The 15263-nt window shown below is 42.2% G+C and overlaps 1 protein-coding gene, 1 long non-coding RNA gene and 1 other non-coding gene across 7 annotated transcripts in view; 2 read left to right on the top strand and 1 right to left on the bottom strand.

The window, feature by feature from the left end:
* The first annotated feature begins 2474 nt into the window (after window positions 1-2474).
* On the top strand, window positions 2475-8031 carry LOC128137010 (uncharacterized). 2 transcript variants are annotated; one of them, XR_008233536.1, is made up of 5 exons: window positions 2475-2674; window positions 3509-3579; window positions 4349-4559; window positions 7000-7291; window positions 7726-8031. It is a non-coding gene; the product is annotated as an uncharacterized LOC128137010 (long non-coding RNA). The 2 variants fall into 2 exon arrangements; XR_008233535.1 differs by having other exon boundaries at window positions 7000-7307.
* LOC128137921 (small nucleolar RNA SNORA13) lies at window positions 3730-3861 on the top strand. Its single transcript, XR_008233908.1, has one exon. It is a non-coding gene; the product is annotated as a small nucleolar RNA SNORA13 (small nucleolar RNA).
* Window positions 8032-10432: 2401 nt separating the features above from the next.
* Window positions 10433-15263, bottom strand: part of EPB41L4A (erythrocyte membrane protein band 4.1 like 4A) — a 141624-nt gene continuing 136793 nt past the window's right edge. For all 4 annotated transcript variants that reach the window (XM_052777560.1, XM_052777561.1, XM_052777562.1 and 1 more), the window contains one exon: window positions 10433-14559. In XM_052777560.1, the coding sequence (XP_052633520.1) occupies window positions 14431-14559 (129 nt within the window). In that variant the 3' untranslated portion in view covers window positions 10433-14430. The remainder of the gene's footprint in view (window positions 14560-15263) is intronic.

Here is a 15263-nt window from a genome sequence, read left to right as displayed (position 1 = left end):
TAGAGATGCTTTTTACCAGGGCCTGTAGTGACAGGACAAGGGGTAATGGTTTTAAACTAAAAGAGGATAGATTTAGATTGGATTTAAGGAAGAAATTCTTTACTGTGAGGGTAGTGAGACCCTGAAACAGGTTGCCCAGAGAAGCTGTGGATGCCCCATCCCTGGAAACATTCAAGGTCAGGTTGGATGGGGCTTTGAGCAACCTGATCTAGTGAAAGATGTCCCTGCCCATGGCAGGGGGGTTGGACTAGGTGGTCACTTAAAACCCTAAACATTCTGTGATTCTGTGATTCAGTAACAACGTCTGGGGACACCTGAAATGACCAAGTTTTCCATATAATCAGTTAGTGTTTTATAGACAGAATGATTTCTCATGTAGCCATTTGAGTTCTCCTGTGTCCCCAGGCACAAATAACATGTCACAAACATTAAAGGTTTCTTTTTCACTTACATAATCAAAATCTGAACTAGTTCCATTTGACTTAAACTTCTGTCCAGGCAGCTGTCCCTGAGCTGCAAATCACCACTTGACTTTATCAGCAACATAGAGTAACAGATCTCCACTGATTTACTAGCTTGACTGTCAGCAACAATCTGATCAGCATCCTCTGCAAGACCAATTAGTTCTGTATGTTAAGTATCACTTTACTCAAAGTGCTGACCTTTATGCAAGTGTAAGTTAGGCTTGAGGCAATGCTTGAGACAATCTTCTTTATGTGGAAAACAGAATTTTGAATGACAATCCAAAGCTACTGAGGGTGAATCTGCTTAAACTTAGTGTTAACAATTTGTTAGTTTTGCTCTAAACTTAAACAGAGCACTAATACACCATCTGTTTTAGAGATATGCCTAAGCATAATGACAAAAAAACTGATTTCTGTAAAGCAAACTCAGCGTAAATTATCAAAGGAAGAATCCTGCACTCCTGCAAGTCTGTACACTTCTCCAGAAGCTGAGTGGAGATATCTGCTTGTGCCTTAGTTTTTTCTTACATTTATCTTTCCCCCCACCCCAACTACCAAGACTGCAATGAATCACGCCTCTTCCCTAACACTTGGGCATTTGGCAGCCCTTTTATGACCTCCTGTAATTTAGTGAAGATGTCACACATCAGGCTGTCCTGCAGAAGTGACTTTGCAACTGTGCCTTCTGGACACCAGATGTAAGCACTCTCTCTGCTATTCCCAGGTAAGGAGGAGCTAGAAGAAGCAGGCAGGCCACAACACCTGTAACAAGCAGAGCAAGAAAGGCAGATGAGAGAGCTGTGCAGGTCTCATGCTTCTCTACAGCTGGTAGTAGCCTCATTCTGCTTTTTCTCCAGTTGTGGTTCCCGTTTATCCTCCTGGTGTACGTAACTGCTCTATTCCCCTCTTCTCACAATCTTTCAAGCATGGTATGTACTGTCTCCACTTACAGGGTCAGCAAATCTGGAAATTGTGCACTCGGAACAGAGCCTCTGCCAGCGTTCAACTGTTAAATGCCCAGGGCTATTGCACACTTTGCCTACCTGAATTAAGGTTGGTTACTTTGCACATGCTCCTCCAGCTGGGAAGCAAACAGCAGGGCACTACCAATATGATCACAAATGAGTAATACACAAGATCAGGACGCTTATGTGCAGCTGTCTCACTATGAACCTCGTCACCTTTCACAAGAGCTACTGCAAAAACGCAGACCCAGCGTGCTCAGAAGCAAAACCTAATGGGGCCTGTGAGCACAAGGATCATCTCCCACCATGCGAGTCCCCCAGAAAGTGCTGCCCAGGAGGACCCTGTGCCTGCAGCAGGGAGCCTTAACAGAGTGAGAGCTTGAGGCACGACAGACGTTTTCTGTGGCAGCTTACTTGTACCATTAGGGGCCCAGCTTGGACAAGCCATACTGGTGAAAGCTCCACAACGCGCCCAGCTCGCTGGCGTAAACACGCTGCACACACGGCAGCCCCCTTGCCACAGGACAACAGCTACAAGAGTAAATTTCCCAGCGCAGCCGCTTCAGCACCGAAAACCGCGGCGCCACCGCCCCAGGGCACTGAGCACCCACCGCGGGCGGCAGTTCCCTCACGCTCCGGCCGGTGGCGCCGAGAGGAAGGCGGCACTCGCTCAGCCCCCAGCCCGCGCTCAACAGCCTGGCGGCGGCACTGCGCATGCCAGTGCATGGCGTGCAGTGCACGCAGGCCCCGCCCCGCCCTGACCCTTCTCCCCGGGCTGCTTCCATCGCCGTGTTCGCGCAGGTGGTTCGGGGCGGTGTTGTTCCAGACCTCTACACCTTGCTCCTGTTCGGAGTTCCATCTCGTGAAGGGACGGAGGTTGTAGCCTCCCGTCTATAGAAGACCCGGTACGCTCTTCTGCGCTGCGGGAGGACCTGGCTTACGGCGTGTGTCGCGTTCGCCCGCCCCCCTCCCCCCCCGCGGGATCATTGGTTCATCCCTCTTGAGGCATGCGGGGAGCAGCAGGGGTCGCTGGTCTGTTCCTCGGCGCGCGCGGAGGCCGTCGGACGGCGGTTGGGGGCGCGGGGCCGGCAGGCGCGCGCGGCGGGGCTGGGGTGAGCCCGCCCGTCGCCGGACCGAGGACTTGCCCGCCGGGGCGCGGGGAAGGGGCCGAGGCGCCTTAACGGTCCAGAGCCTGTTGGGTCTCTGCTGGCGGCGACCGACCGGGTCAGGGTGCTCGCTGAAGAGGTAGGCCAGGCTGTAGCGGGCGGGGTGGGCTGGTCCGGTAACGGGAGTCGGCGGCGGGCTTGAAACGTCCTCTCCAAAAGCCTAGTGCTGCTCTCCCCGCTCTGGGAGATGCCACGGGCACAGGAGATGGGAGGGCTTGGGGCTGGGAGGGCTTGGCCGGGCCTGGAGTGCCAGTTTGTGAGGGGAACAGCCGTGCCGCTTTAGCATGCGAACGACCTTTCCTTCCCCCCTCCTTATCTTGTCTCCATGAAACAAAGCATTGAGTGAATCGGTGGTCCTTTATCCTCTGGAGTTTCTAGTTTTGAAGGCTGCTATGTAGGCTTCTTACTGCTGCTTGGGAGAACTTCCCGAAAGCTCGCGTTTTGGAAGAACGAGTTTTCTAGTTGCTCCATGTAGTTGGCTTATGTTGAACTCTTTTGGGCACGCTTTTGCCATGTGGCCAGCAGTGCACGGTCTTAAATGCACCATATCCCTCGATAGAAGAACTACCCGTTTTAAAGGAACGCTTTTTCAGTAACGTGCGAAAGATGGCTGTGGCCGTCGGACACAGCCACCGGTGCCTGGCTTTCTGAAATGTTGATGGGTTTCTGCATAATTCCTGGCTGCTGTAGCGGCCACGGGAACTTGTGTAATAGAGTAACCCTTAATCTTAAAATGTGCTGATAGGGATGATTGGGGCTTTTTTTTTTTTTTGAGGGTGGGGAGGACATAGAGTCTGCTGTCTGTTCTTGGAAATCAGGGAACTATTTCAGGTGTTTCTTGTTAGGCTCCTTGTGCTGTTTGTGTATCTCAGTCACTCTTCCAAGTGAACGTGTGTTCTCCATTTTATTTCAGATGAAAGCAATGGAAGTCTGTCAATGGCCAAAGCAGGCACCAGCATGACCACAAGATGTCCCAAGAGCATGGTGTGCTTGGTTTTTCTTATTAAATGCTTACTCTGTATAAAATGTTACTTACTTGTGAATTCTTAGGTATTTGCCTATTGATGAATTAATCTTTTTCATATGCTGTTAATTTAATTTTGCAGAGGTAATCAGTTCTAATACTTAAATTTTTGCCTTTGTGTTGCCCGTTCATTCCTGTCCAGAATGAATGTGGTGTCAAAAAAGGCAAACAGGAATTCCTGCTCAAACTGTTTAAGGAGCTGGTTATTTACCTTTCTCCTCCCTGTTTTTGCAAGGACAAAAAAAATCTAGAAATTGTGTGGTTGAGCAGTTACATAGTAGACTTTGTGCTTCAGTCTTTTTAAATGAAGAATCTGACAGTTATTATAAGAGGAGAAGCTAAAATTATAATGGCCACTTCTAGCATTGTTTAGCTGTCCTGTCTATTGTGATAAGATGTTACATCTGTGCTGCAAGTAATTAGTACATAACATTTCAGACTCCTGCAGTGGCTTCTAGTTTTTCTATTGCAAAAAGATCTCTACAGCTTCAGAATACTCGGCTACAGAAAAGATTAAAATCTTCTTTAATGGGGAAAAAACACATTTTGCCTTCGTGCATTTGCCTTTTTGTTATTTATGTCTGGTATTGGAAAGGTATAAAGAGAATCCCTCTGCAGGACTCTTCGATATTGGATAATAATGCATTCTACTCCTCTGCTGTACACAGAACAGTCTTTCCTTGATACACTTTTGAAAGTGTAAAGTATACTTTAATATTGCTATTGCAGGCAGCTCTCACCTTGGGGACTGTGGGGCCTGTTCCTACCAGAATGCTTAACGCTACGAACAGTTCTTACAGAGTTCTAGTGTGTTTTGCTGAAAGTTCAGAAGCTCACAGAGATAGCCCGATGTGGTGAAAGCCTCTAAGCATGAGAAGGGCATGTAGGAAAAAGTTACAAAGTAGTGATTGCCCAGCTGTCCTGCAACTTCCTTCATTAGGTGAATAATAATAATTTCTTGTGCAGCTGTGTCCTTCAGCCTTGTCTTACAATGAAGCAGACTTTCTGTTGAAAAAGAAGTTTGGCAGTATGACTTTAGAGCAGAAATTGGAATTGAAACATTGAGAGTGAGATCAGCCTGATGACAATGTTTTCATCAACAAAAGCAAAGTAAAAGGTTTGGTGTGAGCAGCTTATTAAAAGCAGTGCATGGCTGCCAGTGTGTCCCAGAGGCGTCTGTGCTTTTCTATGTTTGGTTTTTGGGGGTGATACTGTGGAGCCGTTCAGAACAAGGACTGAATCAAAGACTGCTGAAATGTGACAGCTCAGAATCTTACACGCAATATGCTGTTTCACTGTAGGGTCTTGGAAAAGTCAACACTATTGAAAGGTTGAGTAGTGCAAGTCAGCATGAAATTCAGTGGTACAAAAAAGGCACTAATAAAAATGGCGGGTATTATGAAGGATATCTTCAGTGCTGAAACTGTGGTTTGTGTAACCTACATACCCAAGGGCATGACAAATAATCCAAGTCTTTGAAGCCAGGACCTTCTTGGTCAATATTGGAAATGTGATCTAAGAATGATCCAGTACAGAGAAATCGTCGTCATACCTTACCTGCATTTCAGGGGATGCAGACCATACTGAGTAAACTATTTGACAGCTTACTGACAGCCTATTAAGTATTAGAGCTGAGTCAATTTATAGAGACTATCAAGGCTATAGAGACTGAAGACTATATTGAAGGTGAAATTCAGACTGCAAACATAAGTTTTAAGTCAAACTGAAGAAATTACTGGTTGTCTTGTAAATTAGAAAGGGTCACAATATTACACCACATGCTACAGCATGGAGTTCCCATTGAATACGTGTGGTACTTGGTGAAAGAAAAAAATGCTGGAGGTTTTTTTTAGCAGCAGCAGCTGACTTCTATGACTGTAAATGGGCTAGTTGCTCAGACATAGGAAAGTACAGCAGTGATGAAAGGTAGATTGAATGCAGTAGAAAACCAATAAAAGATGTCCTGCTCACACATCTTGTGCAATTGTGCCTCCTTTAAACCTCATTATGCATTATGTTCTAGGACACAAAGAACCAAAAGTGTCTTTTGCATATTTGTTCGTGTTATTGTTTTTTGTTGTTTCACTGATGCATCCAGCTCTCCTAGAGACATAGTGAAGAGGAGGGTACTGAGGCAGAGTGCTGCACAGTGATATTTCCATGGAAAAATTATAAATACTGTTCAAGAAAACTTGGAAGAGATAAAAGTTATGGAGGAGTTTTGGGAAGAATTGGGGTGGCATTTGGCATCCATTAATGAGTCTTTTGGATTACTCAGTCTTTTGAGCAATAAACAGTTTTGTTGCCTTCTTTTTTTATTCCTTTTTCACTGTGCTAGAAATCCGTAATACTGTACAAACTACTTGTCCTGGTTTCAGCTGGGATAGAGTTAACTGTCTTCCTAGTAGCTGGTACAGTGCTATGTTTTGAGTTCAGTATGCGAAGAATGTTGATAACACTGATGTCTTCAGTTGTTGCTCAGTAGTGTTCAGACTAAAGTCAAGGATTTTTCAGCTTCTCATGCCCAGCCAGCAAGAAAGCTGGAGGGGCACAAGAAGTTGGCACAGGACACAGCCAGGGCAGCTGACCCAAACTGGCCAACGGGGTATTCCATACCATGTGACGTCCCATCCAGTATAGGAACGGGGAAGTGGGGGCGGGGGAATTGCTGCTCGGGGGACTGGCTGGGTGTCGGTCGGCGGGTGGTGAGCAATTGCACTGCGCATCATTTGTGGAATTGCGCATTCCAATCCTTTCATTATTACCGTTGTCATTTTATTAGTGTTATTATTATCATTATTAGTTTCTTCTTTTCTGTTCTATTAAACCGTTCTTATCTCAACCCACGGGTTTTGCTTCTTTTCCCGATTTTCTCCCCCATCCCACTGGGGGGGGGGGGGGAGTGAGTGAGCGGCTGCGTGGTGTTCAGTTGCTGGCTGGGGTTAAACCATGACACTACTGCAGAAGAAAAATATAGATTGTATAATTGTGTGGTGTTTGCAGGAGCAGCTTTCAAAATGTGATTGCAGCTCTGGGAAAGCAGACTGATTATTTGGCAGCTGTTCATGAGACAACATGACAAATTCCTAAGCGAAGCTGTGCAAACTGAGCTGAGTCAAGTTCTGAAGGAAGTTTGTGATCCAGTAGTTGTCCATGCTGAAGACAGATTCAGAAAGTGATTTCCCAGCTGCTACCAGACTGGTTGATCTGGATTTGTTTAAAGAATATATGCTATTTCCTGATGAGAAATTACTTAAGTAACTTTTTGGGAAAAATTAAACTGAAGATGGTTCAGTATTTTGCATGAATACGCACATGTTCATAGAAAAGTCAATGTGAGTGATGCAAGATCCACTACATCACTGTTGGTTTTCTTGCAGGAAAGAATGTAACAGAAATCTTCTGTGAAGTGATGAAATTCCTTCAAGTTCATCACAATGCCCTTGAAAATACTAGAATCGGAAAGGTTCATGCATTGAAATGTGAAAATCTGCTTGAGCAACATGAAAAACACAGATGCACTTATTGCTTTACCAGTGCTGTCAATAGAAAATGAACTAGTGAAATCCATCCCAGACCTTCAGCACCATAGGCACTGGAGGTTTTTGCAAGACTGAAGAGAAGGATGGGCATTCTTTTTATATGAACCTGCCAGACACTGGGAAGAGAAATGTATGTGTAATCCGCTGTGAGTAATGTATCTAATAACACGGCTGCTACTTGTTTTTCAACATAAAATTACTAATCTCATCTTTCTATTATTGGCTTACTATTCTCTTAAACTGTTGCACACACATCTGTGCTTTATACATGAGCTACTACTACAAAACTTACTATTGATTCCCACCAGCTAGAAAGTGTTAGTACTGCCACCAACTTGTAGTTAGAATCTGAAAACTTGCTTAGATGGGCAAAGAGCCTCTCTTGCATGTAAGCTCTTAAAAAATTATTTTTTCAGACTTTGGCTTTTAACATTTTTCCAAAGGGATGAGGGGGAAGCTGATCCTTGTAACTTTGTGCCAGTCTTGGGCATCTAGAGGACGTTACTGAAGACAGCTGTGTGCTACATGTGTCCAGTCTCACATTGTGTTTACTTTTTTCCCTAGGAGGAATTGTTGTAATGAGCCTGAGACCAGTGGGAATCTCTGCAGGACCACTCCATAAGAAACAAACTGTTAAAAAGATGAAATGTTAAGGCTGCATGTAGTAGCGCAAGGTGCTTCTAACTGTATTGGGGCAGTATCTGGTAATGTTTATGTAGACAAAAAATAAAGGTTTATGTTTCTGTTCTAAGAATTTCTGTCTTTCCCAAGCTATAACAGCAGTTGCTTCTAACAGTTCTGAGTTCCTCTACGTTGGTTTTGGGATACCAATTCACCCCTTTGGACTAAATAAAACCTAGGAGCTATTAAGTGGGTGGGAGGTGATCACTGAAACCGTGGTCTTCTGTAGTTCTTGGAGATTGAGTTAGCTGAGATTTGTATTGTAGTGGGGAAAAGTAGAAATTAAAATTCAGCAAACCTGTGTTTAAAAATAGCGGGAAAGGTCTCCAACATGGAAAACTGCAAGTTTGGTTTATTATTACCTTAATCAGTTGCATAATACAGTACTTCAACTAAACTTGAAGTAGAGCGAAATACTGTAGGGATAACAACTGGAATTCCTGGGGTTTTTTTCAGGAAGACTTATGATAAATTAATTTTATCAGAAGAGCAAATGCTGGAATTGCGTATCTTGCAATGTCTGATTTTTCAGTACTGAATGTAAGTAAATTATTAAAGCAAAGTCTAAGCATAAGTTAGTTTTTGGGTTGTAGAGAGGGAAGGAGGTTTAGACGAGTAATTAAATTTTAGTGATCCAACATGTAATTATTGGATGCACTTGAAAGTTTAGGGTTTCTGTTAGGGATTATATTCCCTGAAGATACCATCTGTTCAGGAGTTTTGCTCATGGGTCTTTGTTCTTAAAGTGCAAGACTGGCAGGAGTAGCTTTTAAGACTTTTTTTTTTTTAAACTCTTGACAGCGACAGCTAATGCCAAGTTTTAATGACTGCTGTCTAAAATGTTAATTCCCTTTCAACAAGAAAAATTTTAGAATCTTAAGCTTCAGTGTGTAATACCTGCTTCATAGTGTAGTGGAAGAAAGAAAAAATGAGGGAGAGGGAGGAATAGGTACGTGTAAGGGGCACTGATTACTAAAATAGTAATGCTGGTGAATGTTAAGTATGGTGTTAAGCATTAGGACTGCCTTTTAGTTTTTATGAGTTGCTAACTGGACTGTACCCTTGAAAAAAACCTCAAGACTCCTTAACTATTTTTTTTCCCTTCCTCTGTTTTACATGAACAAAATGTCTGACAAGACTGTTGAAGTTGATAGTATTAAAAAGTAGAAAGGAGGAAGATTCTCAAGGTGGTCTAGGGGAGTAAGAGAACAAAGCTTTGTGCACTGGCTTGGTGTTGCACCAACCCTCCTGTTACTTGCCACCAGTGCTCTGTGGAAGAGTGCTCTGTATTAAAGGCTGCAAATCAGAACTCTTGAGAGGTATGCACAGAAAGAAAATTGGCTTGTTCCAGATTTCTCTTTAACCTTTTAGCACACTGCATCTGAGTGGACTAAGGCTAGCTCTATTAAATGAAAACAGTCTATCAGTGGATGACCTGTGGAGGCATTCCTGAATGTCAAATTGTTACCTCTTTTCCCTAGCAAAGGGGCTCATTTGTAGTAAATACAACAGTAGTATTTTATGAAGAATGTCAGTTACCTTCCGATATTCTCACCAAGGAAATAACTGCATAGTCCTAGCTATTTTTGAGATTTTAACATTGAGTAAGGTGTATCATTTAATTGGTGACCAGCTGGGAGGGCAGTGGTTTTCTTCACTCTTGTATTGTGTCTGGCTGAGATGGAGTTAATTTTCCCCGTAGCAGCCCTCATAGTGCTGTGCTTTGTATGGGTAGCTAGAAGGGTGTTAATAACACACCAGTGTTTTGGCTACTGCATCAGAGCTGTCTCTCCAAGGTTGCCCCTTGCCCAGTAGGCTGGGGGTGGGTGAGATCTTGGGAGGGGACACAGCTGGGACAGCTGGCCCAAACTGACCAAAGGGATATTCCATACCATATGGTGTCTGCTCAGCAATAAAAGCTAAGAAGGGAGCAGGGAGGCATTTGCTATTACGACATTTGTCTTCTGGAGCAACTGGTAGGTATACTGAAGCCCTACTTCCCAGGAAGTGGCTGGACATCAGCTGCTGATGGGAAGTACGGAATAAATCTTGTTTTCCTTTCCTTCTGTGTATGGCCTTTGCTTTTGCTTTATTAAACTGCCTTTATTTTGACCCACAATTTTTTTTTTTTATCTTATTTCCTCTCCCCCACTGTCCTGCTGAGCAGGGGAGTGACAGAGCGGCTTGGTGGGTACCTGGCATCCAGCCAAGGGCAACCCACTGCAACTCCTATCCAGGAGACAAATACAGGAGAGAAATTAAAACAGGCACATTAAGGAGAGCGCATGTACCACACTGGCTTTGCATCTGTATGTTTGGTTTTGACAGCTTATGTAGTCTGCTGTTCCTTTCTGGTGATGTTTAGGTAAGAAAGGAAACTGTAGTATGGATATGCACTGGAAGTATAATACTTAGGCTGGCAACTTTCTGTTACCAGGAAAAATACTTAATCTGAAGAAGCAGTATCCTCAAGTGGATTTTAATTGGTATGACACCTGTTTTTACCAGATGGTGTTGTCAAATGAATCTGTGTTTCTGAAGGCTTTGCTCCTTTGTGTAGTGTAAATAAGACACACAGGCAACCATGGAATGCCCTAAAAATTCAAGTTTTACTTGACTTTTAAATAACCTGGACACAAGTATTGACACAGCCATCTATCAAACTCAATTTAAAATAAAGCACACAGTTGCTTCATGAATACTTAATGTACATAGAACATAAGCATCACATCGATATGTTTATGTATGTTGTTTTCAAACCTCTTTCTAGGCAGCTTTGAATTAAACAGGCTTTCCCCAAAGAAAATGCGCTATCTATTCAGTTCAATATACACCTGTATAAAGATGATTAATTTGGCAACTTAAATGGTAGTGATTTTTTTTTTCCCAACTAACATCTTCCAATATAATGAGCTCAATTAGAATACAAGTTGCAAGGTTAGGTAGATGGGTAAGAAGTACATTGTAGAAAACCACAGGTCAAGGTTAGCTCCTAATGAAAGAAAACAGCAGCTAACAGGCACAGGAACCAATATGGGATATAAAAAAATGCTTTTGCGGTGTGGTTAGCAAGCCTTCTTTTTTGTAAAAAATACATGTTTTGCAAAGAGGTATGTCTGTGTTGTCAGTGTTGCTAATTAGTGAGCGAGTTCCATAACTTACCTATTCTTAGCACTTACAGAAGTCTCAGAAGAGGTAAATGCAGAGGCACAAAGTTAAAATTGTTGGCCTGAGATCCATTCAGCAGACTAGAAGCAGAATTAGGATGAGAATATCTCCAATATCAGTCCTTTGTCCATGTGAGGACACATCTGTATGGCATCCAACCCCAGGGTAAACTTTGCCTGACACGGTTATACATTTCCTGTTTTTTGCCTGACTCATCAGGAGGTACAAGGACTACGGACCGACATCCAAACTCCAGGTTTGAAAACATAACTGCCTCTAGGCAGTGAAAGTCCCAAGAAAGCCAGGGAAGGGTAGCAACAGTGGAAAGGGCAAGGTGTAGCTCAGAGCTCGAAGAGGCCAGCCACTTAAGAGATGTTGTAGGGCCAGTTTAGGGCTAGAGAGTATAGCTGTGACACAGTAAGTGCTTTCAGTGATTCATCACTTGTAGGTCTCTCTCACACAAAAATAACAAGGTCACAAAAAAAGGTGCCTTTCCTCAAGTGACTGAGGAAAAGAAGCTTAAAGGGAAAGGAGGCTTGCATATGGCAGTAGTTTATTTTTCTGTATTATTAGCTGACACTGGTGTCCTTGTCCAAGTTTTCCCTTGTTCTGGCACTGACACTTAACATGTAATACAGGTGTTAAGCTTAGTCTTTCTTTTGCAGATACAAAACTGTATCGTAGTGCCCCAGACTGAGCATTAGACTTGCTAAAACCTGCTTCCTACATAGTCTCATTGGACAGAAGACCACTAACTCAAATCCAGGAGTCTTTCTGTAAATTTCTCATTTACATGTAAAAAAGTTGGCTTGATTATGAAACGACTCTCCTGTGACTTGAGAACTGAAACCTATCACTATTGTATTAGATACAGCCTATTTTCTGATGTAGTGGGATAATACCACACACTCGGCTGTTGGTATCCACAAAAGCCCACAGGCAGATGACAACATATAGGAAAACGGGAGGTTGGATATAAACCTTAGTAGTTTTCTTCTTGATCAATATTTGAGGATTGGCAAGATACAGACACTATGTACAGATAATTCTCAAATAATAACCCCACAAATCCTCCTCAAGTAGTAGATACATTCTACTTACCTGTGCCTGCGTAAGGAATGCAGAATAATGGTAATGATTTAGAAAGCAACAAACTACAAGCAAGTGCATAATGCTCCAGCTTGGAACACCTTCTTGAAGAAATAAGGAGTGGCTTTCATTGCAGACACTGTAACCAGTTCTTGGGTGGTTTGTCATATCTCAGTAGTCTTCCAAAAGACTGTGATGCTCTAGATTAATCTGTATCACCACAATCTTTGCCAGAGTGATGGGCTTTTTTGTGTTTGGGTTTTTTTGCTTTTGTTTTGGGTTTTTTTGTTTTTTAACTGGTGCTTGTAAGAATACTATACAAGGTCATAAGTAGATCCTAAAGGATCACTTTAAATTGAAGCAATGACAATGAAACCATTTAACAAACTTACAAAACAATTTAAGCAAATACTTTAAGCCAAGCCCAACAATGTCCTAGAATGAAATCCATAGTAAATTCAGAAAATGCTGAAGAACCTCCATGAAAACAGAATTCTAACAGGGTTCTAAGCTCTTTCCTTCCCTTTGATTTGTTCACTGAGACTGAAGAAGCAGAACTGTCCAAAATAAGTGGTCAAAGAACAATATTTAATTAAGTGAATCTGCTTTCCTTGGCACGATGCAGCATCTTCCAACATGCAGACCAATCCATAACGATGCTAGGAATATACAAACTGTAAGGCTACCACCCTGGCTAGTAGCATCTACCTGACCACTTCAGATCATGAAACAATAAAGAATCAAAAAATTAAGTGGAAAATAAAACATCATACAAGGTTTCACTTCTCAGTTTTGTTGGTTAAAATGTGTATTAGTAATCCCATGCCTCTTGTAAAGCATAACTTAGAGGCCTTATGGTCACTCCAGTTCTCAAACAGTACTGCATTTCTGACAGGGCTGCAGTCCCCTGGTATGGTGTTGCTAGGGGTACAAGACACAGGATCACTGCAAATCACTGAAGGCCATGGGGGTTGAGTTTAAGGAGGACAGATGTAAAAAAGCACGAGCTACTTACCACAGCCAATTCCAATGCTGTTTGACAAATTCAATATTTAGTTTGGAGATTACACTTAGCAAAAGTTACTTTCACCACAGAAAGATTTTGCTAAGCTTCTTACTAAGTTAGCAATGCCAGAAGCCTCTATGCCATGTGCTGACTGTGGACAAACGGGAGGCAGAGGAATGACTTTCAGCTATTTGTACAAAGTGACAGGACAGAAGAGCTAGGCATCACTTCAGTTACATACTAGAAGATAACCCACTCAATGTGCAGCATCATTAAAACTTACTATTCCTACCGTGACAATAGAAAAAAATTGCAATTATCATACCTGAAATACTGCCTTTGTCATTTTATCGTAGTAGAAGTGGCTCAGAGAAAAGTATCCAAAGTTACTAGCATTGATTATTTAATATGAAAAGAGATTAAGGCAGACTTTGCTAATCTAGTTTAAAAAAAAAAAAAGGCTATTTGCTAGCTGTCTTTAATCCTACTCTACAGGTTTCATTTAACCAGTACTTAAGTGCCTTGCTAAGCAGTCTTAATACAGTGGGTCAGTACATATTCTCCAGTTTTTTTCCAGTGTGGTTTACTATAAGGTGATAGATGTATTTCTACGGTATGGAATGTTCAATTAAATAGTCCCTCAACAAAAAAGGGCGTTCAAAATTGAGAACACTTAAAACTGCCAAGGGAAAGTATGTCTGTATCACCTCTGGAACTCTCTGCTACAGGGTGTTACCGTGTCTATTATTTTTGAGCTAAAACATGTTGAGTCAACATTTGTATTAACAACATCAGCATCTGTTGTGCTAGGCTAAAATAAACCTTGTAAGAGCTATCAGTCCTTAGGACACAAGTTGATCCCCATATAAAATTGTGAAGATAATTCTCCCCATATCACACTGTATTGCACAATTGGCCAAAAATATGACTATTTTGCTTCTCTTGAAGCATCTGGTCCTGATCATGTCAGTTAACAGTCATTTTTTGGAAAAAGGCTATTCAGTTACAGAGCAGACCATAAACCCTGTTTTGTTGCAGCAATTTTTTTTGTCCCATTTTTTGGAATGTAACTGCTGATCATTCAGTTTTAGTAAGATTTTTCTTTTTGGTTGTCTGATCAGGCAGCTTCTCCTCGATCAGTCACACCACTAGAACGGTTTCGGTGATAAAAGCATTGCTTGACCTTCCCAGCAAGCAGGCTGCGCTTCTGAGTGTCCTGAAGAAATTGCTACCATGTTGACTTCAGTTCCTTCCCTTGCACACACACACTGAAAATTCTCAGTTTCCAAAGAATAAAATCCATTCACCACCTTCAGTTATGGCAGTCAAGTCTCCACCTTGAAGCGTGACACCTGTACTGTTTTTACGATCTTAGTGGTGGGTTTTCCATCGACGTTGTTAGTGGATAGCTGAGATGTTTCTTCTATTAGGCTGTCTTTAGATCCGTTCTGTCTCTGAAGGGAACAAATTAAAACGTTGTTGAAAAGGTATAGCAGAATTTAAATACTATATTTTGATAACTGCTGCTATGACAGCCTTAGGCTAAGGATATAGCAATTTTTATATATATATATATGCACACCAGGAATATTAAAGTCTCTACATTTATTTGAACAAACAGAACTTTTCCCCCCTCTTGCCTCCTCTCTCCCCTGCCAGTTGCTGCCCCTCTGTGCTATTTGGATTCATATTCCCTATTCAGGAAATACCATCACTAATTATTTGATATTTAGCAAAATGCTGCAAGCAAGCACTCACAAGGAATTAATGGTCACTGTTGTGAGCGGGTCTGGGGCAAAGGGAAAAGGGAGGTGTTTGTGGACACTGAACATTGTAACATTAATTCCTTCTAGAGCATGAATTTAAGCCACTTTGTATGGGAAATAAGACTGTGAATTTTGAACAGGACTCAATCACACAAGTTACCTTTTTCTACAAAGCGCATAAATGTGCTTAGCCTTAAGTATACCAACTTCCCCTTCATTGCTGGAGCAAGTCCTTACAGAAACATCAAGGACAGCTCATCTTTTTCAATTTCCACCATATGCAGGAATACAAATATCCTTGAATTTAATTCCTATAAATGAGCAGGTAGTGTGTTAGCTAGCCTTAAAGTGAAAAATACCTGTTTATTGTTTTAAAATTATTCAAGCTTAAG

The sequence above is a fragment of the Harpia harpyja genome, chromosome Z (genome assembly GCF_026419915.1).
Source record: "Harpia harpyja isolate bHarHar1 chromosome Z, bHarHar1 primary haplotype, whole genome shotgun sequence".
Lineage (NCBI taxonomy): Eukaryota > Metazoa > Chordata > Aves > Accipitriformes > Accipitridae > Harpia > Harpia harpyja.
Note: the sequence above shows the minus strand (reverse complement) of the source record. Positions and strands in the feature narration are given on the sequence as shown.